Source organism: Salvelinus alpinus, chromosome 1, assembly GCF_045679555.1.
Source record: "Salvelinus alpinus chromosome 1, SLU_Salpinus.1, whole genome shotgun sequence".
Lineage (NCBI taxonomy): Eukaryota > Metazoa > Chordata > Actinopteri > Salmoniformes > Salmonidae > Salvelinus > Salvelinus alpinus.
Genome location: NC_092086.1, coordinates 49,520,739 through 49,533,518, shown reverse-complemented (window position 1 = coordinate 49,533,518; position 12,780 = coordinate 49,520,739). Strand labels below are relative to the sequence as shown.

The following is a 12,780-nucleotide window of genomic DNA, read 5'->3' as shown; positions in this document are numbered from 1 at the left end:
CCCGAGTTCCCGAGTGTTACCATGACCTCAAACCGGTATTTAGCAAACAGAGGGCCACCAAACTACCACCCCATAGACCTTACGATTGCCCCATCGACCTGTTTCCGGGCACCTGCCCCCCCAGGGGTCGGATCTTTTCCCTATCTCCTCCCGAACGAGCTGCTATGGATACCTACATCAAGGACGCTCTGGCAGCAGGCCTCATGCGTCCATCCACCTCGCCGGCGGGAGCAGGGTTTTTCTTTGTGGCCAAAAAAGACGGGGGATTACGTCCTTGCATCGACTACCGGGGACTTAATGCCATAACCGTCCGTAACCGCTACCCGCTACCCCTTATGGCCACAGCCTTTGAGCTGCTCCAGGAAGCAGTGGTCTTCACTAAGCTTGACCTGCGGAACGCATACCATCTTGTGCGGATCAAACCCGGTGACGAGTGGAAGACCCCTTTCAACACGCCTACTGGTCACTACGAATACTTGGTGATGCCCTTCGGCCTGACCAACGCCCCGGCTGTGTTCCAAGCGCTCATAAACGATGTGCTTAGGGATATGCTTAACATTTTCGTGTTTGTTTACTTGGATGACATCCTCATCTTTTCGAGCTCCCTTCAAGAACACACTAAGCATGTCAGACAAGTGCTCAAACGCCTCCTAGACAGCCATTTGTACGTTAAGCCGGAAAAGTGTGAATTCCATTCCTCTCGAGTACAGTTCCTGGGATTTGTAGTGGAACCCGGTCGAGTCCAGATGGACCCCAAGAAGGTAGGGGCGGTAGCAGATTGGCCCACCCCCAAGTCCGTTAAGGAAGTTCAGCGTTTCCTGGGCTTCACTAACTTCTACCGCAAGTTCATCAAGAACTTCAGCTCGGTGGCAGCCCCTCTCTCAGCTTTAACCAAGGGTGGCAACACAAGGTTTCTGTGGGGAAGAGAAGCTGAGACGGCCTTCCAAGGACTCAAGCAGCGCATCCTCTCTGCTCCCATCCTGACACTACCGACGGCGGATGAACCTTTTGTGGTGGAGGTAGACGCATCAGAGGTTGGTGTTGGAGCTGTCCTGTCTCAGAGGGGTGAAGACAAGAGGCTTCATCCTTGCGCCTTCTTCTCTCACCGGCTTACCCCGGCCGAGAGGAATTACGATGTGGGGGATCGTGAACTCCTAGCGGTTAAGATGGCATTGAAGGAATGGAGACACTGGCTCGAGGGGGCTTCTCAACCGTTTCAAGTGCTTACGGACCACAAAAATCTGGAGTATATCCAGCAGGCGAAGCGGTTGAACTCCAGACAAGCTCGATGGTCTCTTTTCTTCAGCCGATTCCAGTTTATTCTCACCTATAGACCCGGGTCGAAGAATCTCAAACCGGATGCCTTGTCACGAGTCTACTCTCCTGCCATTCGAGAAGATACTGACATGACTGTTCTTCCTGCCGCTAAGATCGTGGCTCCGATCTCGTGGCAAGTGGAGGATACCGTGAAACAAGCTCAAGCCATCGAACCGGGCCCTGGAGGAGGTCCTGCTAATCGGTTGTTTGTTCCCAAGGCAGCAAGGTCCCAAGTCCTTCTCTGGGGGCACTCCTCTCGCCTCACCTGTCACCCGGGCGTAGGTCGCACCTTGGAGTTCATCCAGCGTAAGTTCTGGTGGCCCACCATAAAAGAAGACGTTGCCACTTTCGTCAAGGCCTGTTCCGTGTGCTGCCAGGGCAAATCTTCTCACCTCCGCCCTCAAGGACTCCTTCACCCTTTATCTATTCCCCACCGACCCTGGTCCCATATCTCGCTGGACTTTATTACTGGCCTTCCTCCGTCCCATGGTAATACTACGATCCTAGTCATCATCGACAGGTTTTCTAAGGCGGCCAGGTTTGTTCCCTTGACCAAATTACCTTCTGCCAAGGAAACAGCTGAGTTGGTGATTAACCATGTGTTCCGAGTCTTTGGCATCCCGCAAGATATGGTTTCCGACAGAGGTCCCCAGTTCGCCTCAAGGTTTTGGAAGGCCTTCTGCCAACTCATAGGGGCCACGGCCAGTTTATCTTCAGGGTACCATCCGGAGTCCAACGGCCAAACTGAGAGGATGAATCAGGAGCTGGAAACCACCCTCAGATGTATGGTTTCCAACAACCCATCCACATGGTCATCCTTCATTGTTTGGGCTGAGTACGCGCACAACACCTTGTGCTCCTCCTCCACTGGTATATCCCCGCACGAGTGTCAGTTTGGCTATGCTCCTCTATTGTTCCCGGACCAGGAGGCAGAAGTCAGAGTGCCTTCAGCCTCGAGGTTCATCAGACGCTGTCGGCTTACGTGGAAGAAGGCCCGTCTTAATCTTCTGCGTTCCTCACAGCAGTACCAACGACAAGCCAACAGACGTCGCCGTCCCGGTCCTACCCTGTACCCCGGCCAGAGAGTATGGCTCTCAACAAAAAACTTACCGCTACGGGTGGAGTCTCGCAAGCTGTCCCAGAGATTCATCGGACCCTTTAAGATTGCCAGGAGAGTCAATCCCGTTACTTTTCGCCTGCACTTACCCAGATCCCTTAAAATCAATCCCACATTTCACATTTCTTTATTAAAACCTGTTGTTTTTTCTCCCCTTATTCCGGCAGGCAGACCTCCCCCTCCGCCCCGTGTCATCGGAGGCCAGTCGGCTTATACCGTCCACCGGATACTGGACTCCCGCCGGGTGCAGCGGTCCTGGCAGTATCTGGTGGACTGGGAAGGCTACGGTCCCGAGGAGCGCTCCTGGGTTCCTGCCAAGGACATACTGGACCCTGACCTCATTCGTCAGTTCAGGGCCCTCCACCCTGAGAAGGCTGGTAGGAACGTCAGGAGCCGTTCCTAGGAGGGGGATTCTGTCAGGTTTTGGCCAGGACTGTTCTGTTTTTTTGTCACTAGATGTCCCCATTGCACCTTTTTTGTACCTTTTGTTTTTCCCTTGCTCTAATTATTGTTTGCACCTGTATGTCGTTCCCTTGTTAGTATTTAATCCCTGTGTGTTCCTCAGTTCCTTGCTCAGTGTTTGTATGTTAGCACCCAGCCCCAGCCCAAGCCTTGTTGTGAACATATATTTTTCTCTTGTTGGATTTTCCAGAGGTTCTCTGATTTTGTTCTTTTGTATTTTGTATTAGTCTTTTGAGGTTTGTTTTTCCCTTGCTGTTTTTACCACTTTGTGGATTTTCTTTGTATTTTGGAAGATATCTATTTTTTATTAAACCACCATCTCTAGTACTGCTGTGTCTGCCTCATCTTCTGGGTTCTGCCGATTTAGTGACTGTTTCTCGCACCGGGTCCTGACACAACCTAGCCGCACTGCTTCTTAACACAGCGCGCATCCAACCTTGAAGCCAGCCGCACCAATGTGTCGGAGGAAACACCTGGCGACCTTGGTTAGCGTGCACTGCGCCCGGCCCGCCACAGGAGTCGCTGGTGCGCGATGAGACAAGGATATCCCTACCGGCCAAACCCTCCCTAACCCGGATGACGCTAGGCCAATTGTGCGTCGCCCCACGGACCTCCCGGTCGCGGCCGGCTTTGACAGAGCCTGGGCGCGAACCCAGAGTGTCTGGTGGCACAGCTAGCGCTGCGATGCAGTGCCCTAGACCACTGCCTCACCCAGGAGGCCACGTCAGTGCTAATTGAAGTTGTATCAAGCTTGGTAGCCTTAACTTAGCATTCAGTCCTTATTCTTGGCTTTTGGAAATAAAATATAGCTTCAGACTAAACATTACTCACTCAGTTCCAGGTTGGATGGTGTTTTCGGGTTTCTGTTGTTTTCAAGAGCATTTGCTGTATAGCTTTGGAATAATAATCTTTGGTAGTTGTAAGCCTTCCAGGTGATTCCGTAATTAGGTATTGAGTTTTGATTTGCAGTGAAGGTTAGCTGTAGAGGGTAGCATCCTGTATATGTTCCTGACAAAAAAAATGTTTATCTAACTCTAAATCTATCTTTTTTTAAAGAACATTCTGAAAAATGCAAGAGCTCATCTGCTCATGACCTCTCCTCTCTCTCTCTGTCTCACTCTCTCTCTGTCTCTCTCTGTCTCTCTTTCTCTCTGTCTGTCTGTAGGTAACTCTAAACAGGGTCTTCGGTGTAAAACCTGTAAGATGGGGGCTCACCTGTGGTGCACCTCAGAGTTGTCCCAGCAGCCCTGCAATGGAAAGGTATGTCCCCTGCCCTGGTCTACAGATCTGTACATATACATATACATATACACACACGCGCACGCACACACACACAAACGCACGCGCACACGCACACACTGCAGTACTGGCCCCAAGGCTGAATCAGTGCTTCTCAAGGTTCTGTCAATGTATGCAGTGAAAAACTGCTAACAGTATGGGCACACATATGGAATGGGCAGTGAGTATGCAGCAGTGTTTGTAGGTGTGTGTGCGTGCGTATGCATTCATGTACAGCTGTGTGTGCATAGATACTGCTGATGCTGTTGATGCCCGTTAATCAGTGGTCAGAGTGGGTCCTCTGGTAGAAGGCAGAAGCTCCCCTGTCTGAGTTCTCCCTGTCTAAATATTGCCTATCTGTTTCAAACCACACATGATCTCTCTGGATCCCTTCAAGGACGCCAGATAGATGCCATTGGTATGCAGGGGAAGTCAGGTCCCTGAACAACGTCGTTTGAAATTCACTGAGGAACTCAGGAGCTGTTGGATGTAGAAGAGAAATACTGTACTAAGAAGTTGAGAGGGAGGGAGGGAGGGAGGGAGGGAGGGAGGGAGGGAGGGAGGGAGGGAGGGAGGGAGGGAGGGATAGTGAGATATGAGAGGATTATCTACAATGAGCCAGAATATCTTTGGAAGGAACAAAGGAGCACCACTCATCCCTGTTACTCTGCCCCTGTATTATAACAGTGCTGATAGCTCATCTCAATGTCAGCACACAGGGAAATCAATATCTCCATTGAAACAGTCCCCGTGCCTAATTCCGTGTGAAATTGTTTGTGTGTTCTGTGTGCAGTTGTGAACGTGTAAGTAGGCTGCGTGCTTGTGTGAGTGTTTCAATGTGTGAGTGTGCGTGTTGAGACTCCGGCAGCAGGTTTAATTGATTTACAATTAAGCCAGAGAAAACACAGTGATGTTAGCAATCTTACTTCTCGCAGGATACTCATGTATTGACTTTTGGCAACTGTTGGTCAGACTGTTGCTGCTAAGTCCGCCCTATCTCGTCCTCTCTCTCTACTTCAATTACTGTAATGTAATTCTATAAATTAGCTGAATAAAACCCAGAACTACAGGCTATAAAAATGAATGAATGTAAACAGAAAATCCATATTATTCTCCCTCCTCTGTGTGTGTTAGTCTGGGGTCGGGGCCTTCAAGCGGAACTTCAGCTCTCCCATGCTGGTCAACGAACAGCTGGCTGTCGTCAAAGAGGTGCAGCCCACCCAAGGTGAGCATGCCCAGTAAAGAAAGTGTGTGTGTGTTTGTGCATCTGCATCCATGTGTGGGGTGTCGTGCATGAAGACGTGTGTATTCTGCACGTGTCTATCTGCATGTGTGTGTCGTATCCTAGCCCTGCGAGGAAGTGGACGTGATTCATGTCCTTCACCCTATAGAATAGATCCTTATGAATAAGGGTCAGCTCTCATTCCACCTGCTGTCCTTTCCTTCTTCCCTGTTTCCTTCCATCCATCAGTGTTCCGTTAACCTGCCCCCTCCCTCCCACCGCCATAACCCCAGGTCTGTCACTTTGACGTCTGGGCTTGTGTTCCAAAATGGGACCCTATCCCCTTGGCCCTGTCAAAAGTAGGGCACTATAAAGGGAATAGGGTGCTGTTTGGGACTCATGTTGGGTCTGAGCCAGGGCAGGCTGGGATTATCGCCTGTTATTACACACATCAGGTAATACAGAACAGCCCATCTCGCTGCCATTACAGTGACTGTTGAGCAGGGAAATGACAGGTTTAAATTGATGGAGCTCTACCTGGAATAGAGAACCAGTCCCAACTGATTCTCACTCTGACTGAAACTCTGAGAGCACATCAACTCAATACAGCCTTTACCACTAATGCTTGACTTTCATCTCACAGAGCACTGAAACGACAATGTACTTCCTTGAAAATACAATGTGCAAACTTGTAAAGAGCCTTGGACTTTACTGGTGCCCTCTGCCAGATCTTCTGTAGGTCACCGTCTGTCTGGGACTGTGTCATTACGGCTATATTTAGAGCTTAAAGTCAGTTATGATGGCAGTTATACATATGATCCCAATCTGTGATGCTGCTTGTCTGTGCGTGTGTTCCTGTAAAGGTTTCAATATCTGTGTGTGTTTTCAGGGGCAGGCCGGGGGCGTGGGGTGGACCCTATTTACGCAGCCCTGCGCTACGGGACATCCCTGGCACAGATGAGCCGCTCCAGTTTTGGGAGCGTGTCCGAGTCGCCCACGCACAGCCAGGTATGACGTCACCACCTGTACCATGGGGACACGCAGCCTGTTAATTAGTGACTCTATAGAGGGGGCCTTCACCTTCATGTGACCCTGTATTCAATCTTCACATGCTCCATCACCTTCACGTGACCCTGTATTCAATCTTCACATGCTCCATCACCTTCACGTGACCCTGTATTCAATCTTCACATGCTCCATCACCTTCACGTGACCCTGTATTCAATCTTCACATGCTCCATCACCTGCATGTGAGCCTGTTTCTCTTGTCCTGTTGTGTTTCTAGCAGTCCCAGCAATTCTCCCTCACTTAAACTGGCATTCTTAGCTACAGTATATCTCTATGACTCAGAGCCTGAGAATCTGGTCTCAATCAACTTACCTGGTAAAATAAAGGTTTGACGTAGAAAACTACAGAAACACATTGAGTGTCTCGATGTGTCCCGAGTTTGTCCTCTCTCACTCGGTTCCATCTTTTCCTCTGATTTTTTTTTGTCTTAAATCCCTCTTTTTCCATTTGGTTCTCTTTCTCAGGGTGAAGGAGGAGAGGAGGGGGAGCAGAGGCAGTACAGCATAGAAGAGGAGATGCCACAGGATACAGGGGGTAAGAACACGAGTGTGTGTGTGTGTGTGTCTGTGTGTGTGTGTCTGTTCGCGTGTGTGTACCCTCATGTATTTATGTGTGTGTGTGTCTTGAGTATGTACATCCTTGCTTGCTGTCTGACCTGATCGTTCAGGCTGAGTGACCCATCTCCTTGTCTGTCAGATCTGCCTCCGTGTGAAAACGAGAAGGCTGAACCTGAGGGTGGGGGCAGCGAGCAGCTCCAGGAGCCTGTAGAGGAAACCAGTGTGAAGGTACACACACACACAGTCCTTCTCCTGCTAGATGACCTCATGTTCAGAGACACTATATTTAACGAAAACGTTTTCCGTCTGTACTCCTTCTCCCTGTCTGTGTCCATCCAGGTTCCCAAGCGTATTGAGGTTCACTCGATCCACACGTATGTAGCGCTCTACAAGTTCTTGCCTCAGGAGCACAACGACCTCGGACTAGAGTGAGTGATTGAATGGGGACTGTTTGTGTGGGTTTGTGGTGTGCCTATATGTGTGTCCGTCCCAGTGCTTTACGGCACCTGTCATTTCTTCAAGATTAAAACATCCTTGCCATCTGTAGAAGGGACAATGTGAAGGAACCATTAAGGAGGTGCAGCCTGCTAATGATAAAACACAACGACAATTACCGCCCACACATACACACTGTCCGCTTTGGGGTGGGGGGGTGGGGGCTGAATGATAAAGACACTGAAAATGAATTAGAGATGAAAGGATGAGGAGAAATATGGAGGGACTAGATGGAGAGAACAGCTTGAAACAGACATGAGCACAGAGAGAGAGAGGAAAAAGCAGGGGGGTGGGGGAAGGGAGAGACAAAAGAGATGCAAAGAATGCCAGCAGAACAGGGAGAGTGTAGAAGGGAGTGAGAGGAAGAGGAGGAGGAAGGAAGGAAAGGGATGAGGGAGGAAAGATAGAAGAGTATAAAGGTCAGGATGTGTGTTAGGGAGAGAAGAGAGCTGTGGGTGCAGGTAATAAAGAGGTACATCGCCATGGGGATGGTTCACAGCCATCTGGTGTCTCACGGATGTGTGTGTGTGTGTGTGTGTGTGTGTGTGTGTGTGTGTGTGTGTGTGTGTGTGTGTGTGTGTGTGTGTGTGTGTGTGTGTGTGTGTGTGTGTGTGTGTGTGTGTGTGTGTGTGTGTGTGTGTGTGTGTGTGTGACAGGCCAGGACGATCAAATAGGGCAACAGGGAGAGCAGATCAGACACCCAAGGGACTTCGTAGAGAGAATTTGTGTAATAGGGACAGTACAGTAGCTCTGTGTATATAGGACAGTACAGTAGCTCTGTGTATGTAGGACAGCCCAGTAACTCTGTGTATACAGGCCAGTACAGTAGCTCTGTGTATACAGGACAGTACAGTAGCTCTGTGTATATAGGACAGTACAGTAGTTCTGTGTATACAGGACAGTACAGTAGCTCTGTGTATACAGGCCAGTACAGTAGCTCTGTGTATACAGGCCAGTACAGTAGCTCTGTGTATACAGGCCAGTACAGTAGCTCTGTGTATACAGGACAGTACAGTACACTAGCTCTGTATATAGGACAGTACAGTAGCTCTGTGTATGTAGGACAGTACAGTAGCTCTGTGTATACAGAACAGTACAGTAGCTCTGTGTATACAGGACAGTACAGTAGCTCTGTGTATACAGGACAGTACAGTCTCTCTGTGTATACAGGACAGTACAGTAGCTCTGTGTATACAGGACAGTACAGTAGCTCTGTGTATATAGGACAGTACAGTAGCTCTGTGTATACAGGCCAGTACAGTAGCTCTGTGTATACAGGCCAGTACAGTAGCTCTGTGTATACAGGACAGTACAGTAGCTCTGTATGTACAGTACACTAGCTCTGTGTATACAGGACAGTACAGTAGCTCTGTATATACAGGACAGTACAGTAGCTCTGTGTATACAGGACAGTACAGTAGCTCTCTGTATACAGGACAGTACAGTAGCTCTGTGTATACAGGGCAGTACAGTAGCTCTGTGTATACAGGCCAGTACAGTAGCTCTGTGTATACAGGCCAGTACAGTAGCTCTGTATATACAGGACAGTACAGTAGCTCTGTGTATACAGGGCAGTACAGTAGGTCTGTGTATACAGGACAGTACAGTAGCTCTGTATATACAGGACAGTACAGTAGCTCTGTGTATACAGGACAGTACAGTAGCTCTGTGTATACAGGACAGTACACTAGCTCTGTATATAGGACAGGACACTAGCTCTGTGTATACAGGACAGTACAGTAGCTCTGTATATAGGACAGTGGATACTGGGTAGTCTGTGTACATGAGTCTGAATCATGTTTATGTGTTTGTGAGAGGTGTGTGCTTGTGCATAGGGCTGTGATGGTCATGGAATTTTTGATGATGGTAATTGTCCAGCCAAATGACCGCGGTCAACGTAATAACTGTTCAAATAGCCTCTGGGAAAAAATATTTACACATTTTCTCCTTTCCTCTGCTCCTGACTGCATGTGCTGCCATAGAAATAGAATGGGCATCCTCATTCAAGTCCATGGTGGTGTAATGGGTGGAAGTAAAAGCAGGATGTAAAAGCAGGAAGTGTACTCATCAATATGCGCTGTGATTTCTTGATTCAACTCAACTGACATTACAAAAAATACATTCCATCGCATAAGCCACATCAGTCAACATCATTTGAATGAACATTCTACATTACCATGGAAATTATTGCATCACAATATCAAACAGCCATTGCAAGGGAAGGGAGCGTTGCCTAGGCTACCGAAGGCTCGTTTGCTACAACACCTTGCTTGTTTCAACAAGGAGAAACAAAGTTTCATCCGTTGTTAAGAGTCCGTTTTACCGCAGATATGGACTCAACCGCACGAGGGCTCGGCCGTCCCGTCTTCAGTCAGCCGTTCGCTCCACACAAAAAAGAAATCATCCACAATAGTGTTTTTTCTTTAAACGGTTAAGACGATTATTTTATTTTCATATCGGTCTTCATCCATAACCGTTACACGGTTGTTGTGCCAGCTCTATGTCGTACATGCATGTCTGCGTGTGGGGTCTGTGAGTTATTCTGTATGTGTAAATTGTGTGTGTGTGTGTGTTTGCATACATACGTGCGTGCGTACATACGTGGGTGCGTGCGTCCAATCCTGGCATGCGTGCGTCTGTGAGTGAGAGAACGAGCAAGACAGAGCCACTGTTTGTCAGACGCCGTGCTTGCCACTGATTGGTGCTATTACGTCAGTTACACATCCAAGGATTGTTGCTATTTTAAACATCATTAATGTGTGTAGGAATCAAAGTCACCTGTTCCTTACCTACATTTTATTCATTTAGCAGATGCTCTTATCCACAGCAATTAGGGTTAAGTGCCTTGATCAAGGGCACATCAACTGATTTTTCACCTAGTCGGCTCGGGGAATTGGGGAATTGAATCAATTCGGGGAATTGAACCAACGACCTTTGGGTTTATGGACCGCCACCTCTGAGTCATGGGAGGGGAGTTAATCCCAAGTGAACAGTAGCATGCTGTGTACAAAGATACACCACACAAAGTTTGAAATCATGAACACACTCTCCCTGTATGAGTCTCTTCTCTTTTTTCAATGCTGGCTTTAATGTACTCTCTCCCCCCTGCTTTTTCTCTCCCCTCCTTCCCCCCCACCCCCCTTCCCTTATCTTCCTCTCTGTCTTTCTTTCTCTCTCTCAGGCCTGGTGATCGGGTGCTGGTCACTGATGATTCTAATGAAGAGTGGTGGAAGGTGGGCAATTAATGATCTACACCACTGTGTGTGTGTGTGTGTGTGTGTGTGTGTGTGTGTGTGTGTGTGTGTGTGTGTGTGTGTGTGTGTGTGTGTGTGTGTGTGTGTGTGTGTGTGTGTGTGTGTGTGTGTGTGTGTGTGTGTGTGTGTGTGTGTGTGCGTTAGGCGTGTGAGTATGAACTGTATCACCTGCCATATTGTTGGCCTCTCCTAAACATCCAGACAGTCAGAAATAGAAACATAATTTCCTCCGAAAATCGCTTTAAGAGGGAAACATAATGAATTTAACTAGCGTTGCGACCTGAAAGAGCTTTTTATTGAGTCGGTAATGAGCTTCAGTCGCTCTCAATGTTCTGGATATGGTTGCGTTCAGTCTCTGGCAGAGATGAGCGAGGCTCCGTATTAACTCTTCAGTGCCTGACACTCAGCATAGAGCACTGGTACAGAAACACATAGACAGGTCTCCATTTTATGGGATGGTTTACAAAACACTGAAAATCATGCACATCCAGACAAAGTCAATTAGAACATAATTGTGAACACCCAACTCCGTGGATACAGGCCTGAATTTATTTGAATGTATGTCATAATTACTCTACGTGTCATCTGTGTGACAGGGAAAGAGTGGAGACAAGGTGGGCTTCTTCCCTGCTAACTTCGTTCAGAGGGTGCGCCCAGGGGAGAGGGTGTGGAAGGTCACCCAGCCTGTCCTTGCCAGCCGAGGGATGGGCCACATGCCAGTGAAGGAGGATCAGGTGAGACACTCATTTTGTCTCGTCTTTCTTCCTTTGCCCTGTAGTTGTGCCAAACAATCTATTTCTTGTCTGCTTCCACTGCCTTTCTATTTGAACCTTCCTAAACACCCTTGTCTCTCTCTCTGTCTGTCTCTGTCTCGCTCTCTCCCCTCTCTTTCTCTCTCTCTCTCTCTCTCTCTCTCTCTCTCAATTCAATTCAATTCAATTCAAGGGGCTTTATTGGCATGGGAAACATGTGTTAACATTGCCAAAGCAAGTGAGGTAGATAATACACAAAAGTGAAATAAACAATACAAATTAACAGTAAACATTACACATACAGAAGTTTCAAAACAAGAAAGACATTACAAATGTCATATTATATATATACAGTGTTGTAACAATGTACAAATGGTTAAAGCACACAAGTTAAAATAAATAAGCATAAATATGGGTTGTATTTACAATGGTGTTTGTTCTTCACTGGTTGCCCTTTTCTTGTGGCAACAGGTCACAAATCTTGCTGCTGTGATGGCACACTGTGGAATTTCACCCAGTAGATATGGGAGTTTATCAAAATTGGATTTGTTTTCAAATTCTTTGTGGATCTGTGTAATCTGAGGGAAATATGTCTCTCTAATATGGTCATACATTGGGCAGGAGGTTAGGAAGTGCAGCTCAGTTTCCACCTCATTTTGTGGGCAGTGAGCACATAGCCTGTCTTCTCTTGAGAGCCATGTCTGCCTACGGCGGCCTTTCTCAATAGCAAGGCTATGCTCACTGAGTCTGTACATAGTCAAAGCTTTCCTTAAGTTTGGGTCAGTCACAGTGGTCAGGTATTCTGCCACTGTGTACTCTCTGTTTAGGGCCAAATAGCATTCTAGTTTGCTCTGTTTTTTTGTTAATTCTTTCCAATGTGTCAAGTAATTATCTTTTTGTTTTCTCATGATTTGGTTGGGTCTAATTGTGCTGTTGTCCTGGGGCTCTGTGGGGTGTGTTTGTGTTTGTGAACAGAGCCCTAGGACCAGCTTGCTTAGGGGACTCTTCTCCAGGTTCATCTCTCTGTAGGTGATGGCTTTGTTATGGAAGGTTTGGGAATCGCTTCCTTTTAGGTGGTTGTAGAATTTAACGGCTCTTTTCTGGATTTTGATAATTAGTGGGTATCGGCCTAATTCTGCTCTGCATGCATTATTTGGTGTTCTACGTTGTACACGGAGGATATTTTTGCAGAATTCTGCATGCAGAGTCTCAATTTGGTGTTTGTCCCATTTTGTGAAATCTTGGTTGGTGAGCGGAC

The 12,780-nt window shown here is 47.7% G+C and overlaps 1 protein-coding gene across 1 annotated transcript in view; it reads left to right on the top strand.

The window, feature by feature from the left end:
- LOC139578918 (SH3 and cysteine-rich domain-containing protein 2-like) overlaps positions 1-12,780 on the top strand; it is a 63,628-nt gene that overhangs the window by 40,346 nt on the left and 10,502 nt on the right. Inside the window, exons 3-10 of the mRNA XM_071407052.1 lie at positions 4,062-4,156; positions 5,309-5,399; positions 6,286-6,404; positions 6,929-6,998; positions 7,161-7,249; positions 7,361-7,449; positions 10,698-10,749; positions 11,367-11,504. Of these exons, the coding sequence (XP_071263153.1) occupies positions 4,062-4,156; positions 5,309-5,399; positions 6,286-6,404; positions 6,929-6,998; positions 7,161-7,249; positions 7,361-7,449; positions 10,698-10,749; positions 11,367-11,504 (743 nt within the window). The remainder of the gene's footprint in view (positions 1-4,061; positions 4,157-5,308; positions 5,400-6,285; positions 6,405-6,928; positions 6,999-7,160; positions 7,250-7,360; positions 7,450-10,697; positions 10,750-11,366; positions 11,505-12,780) is intronic.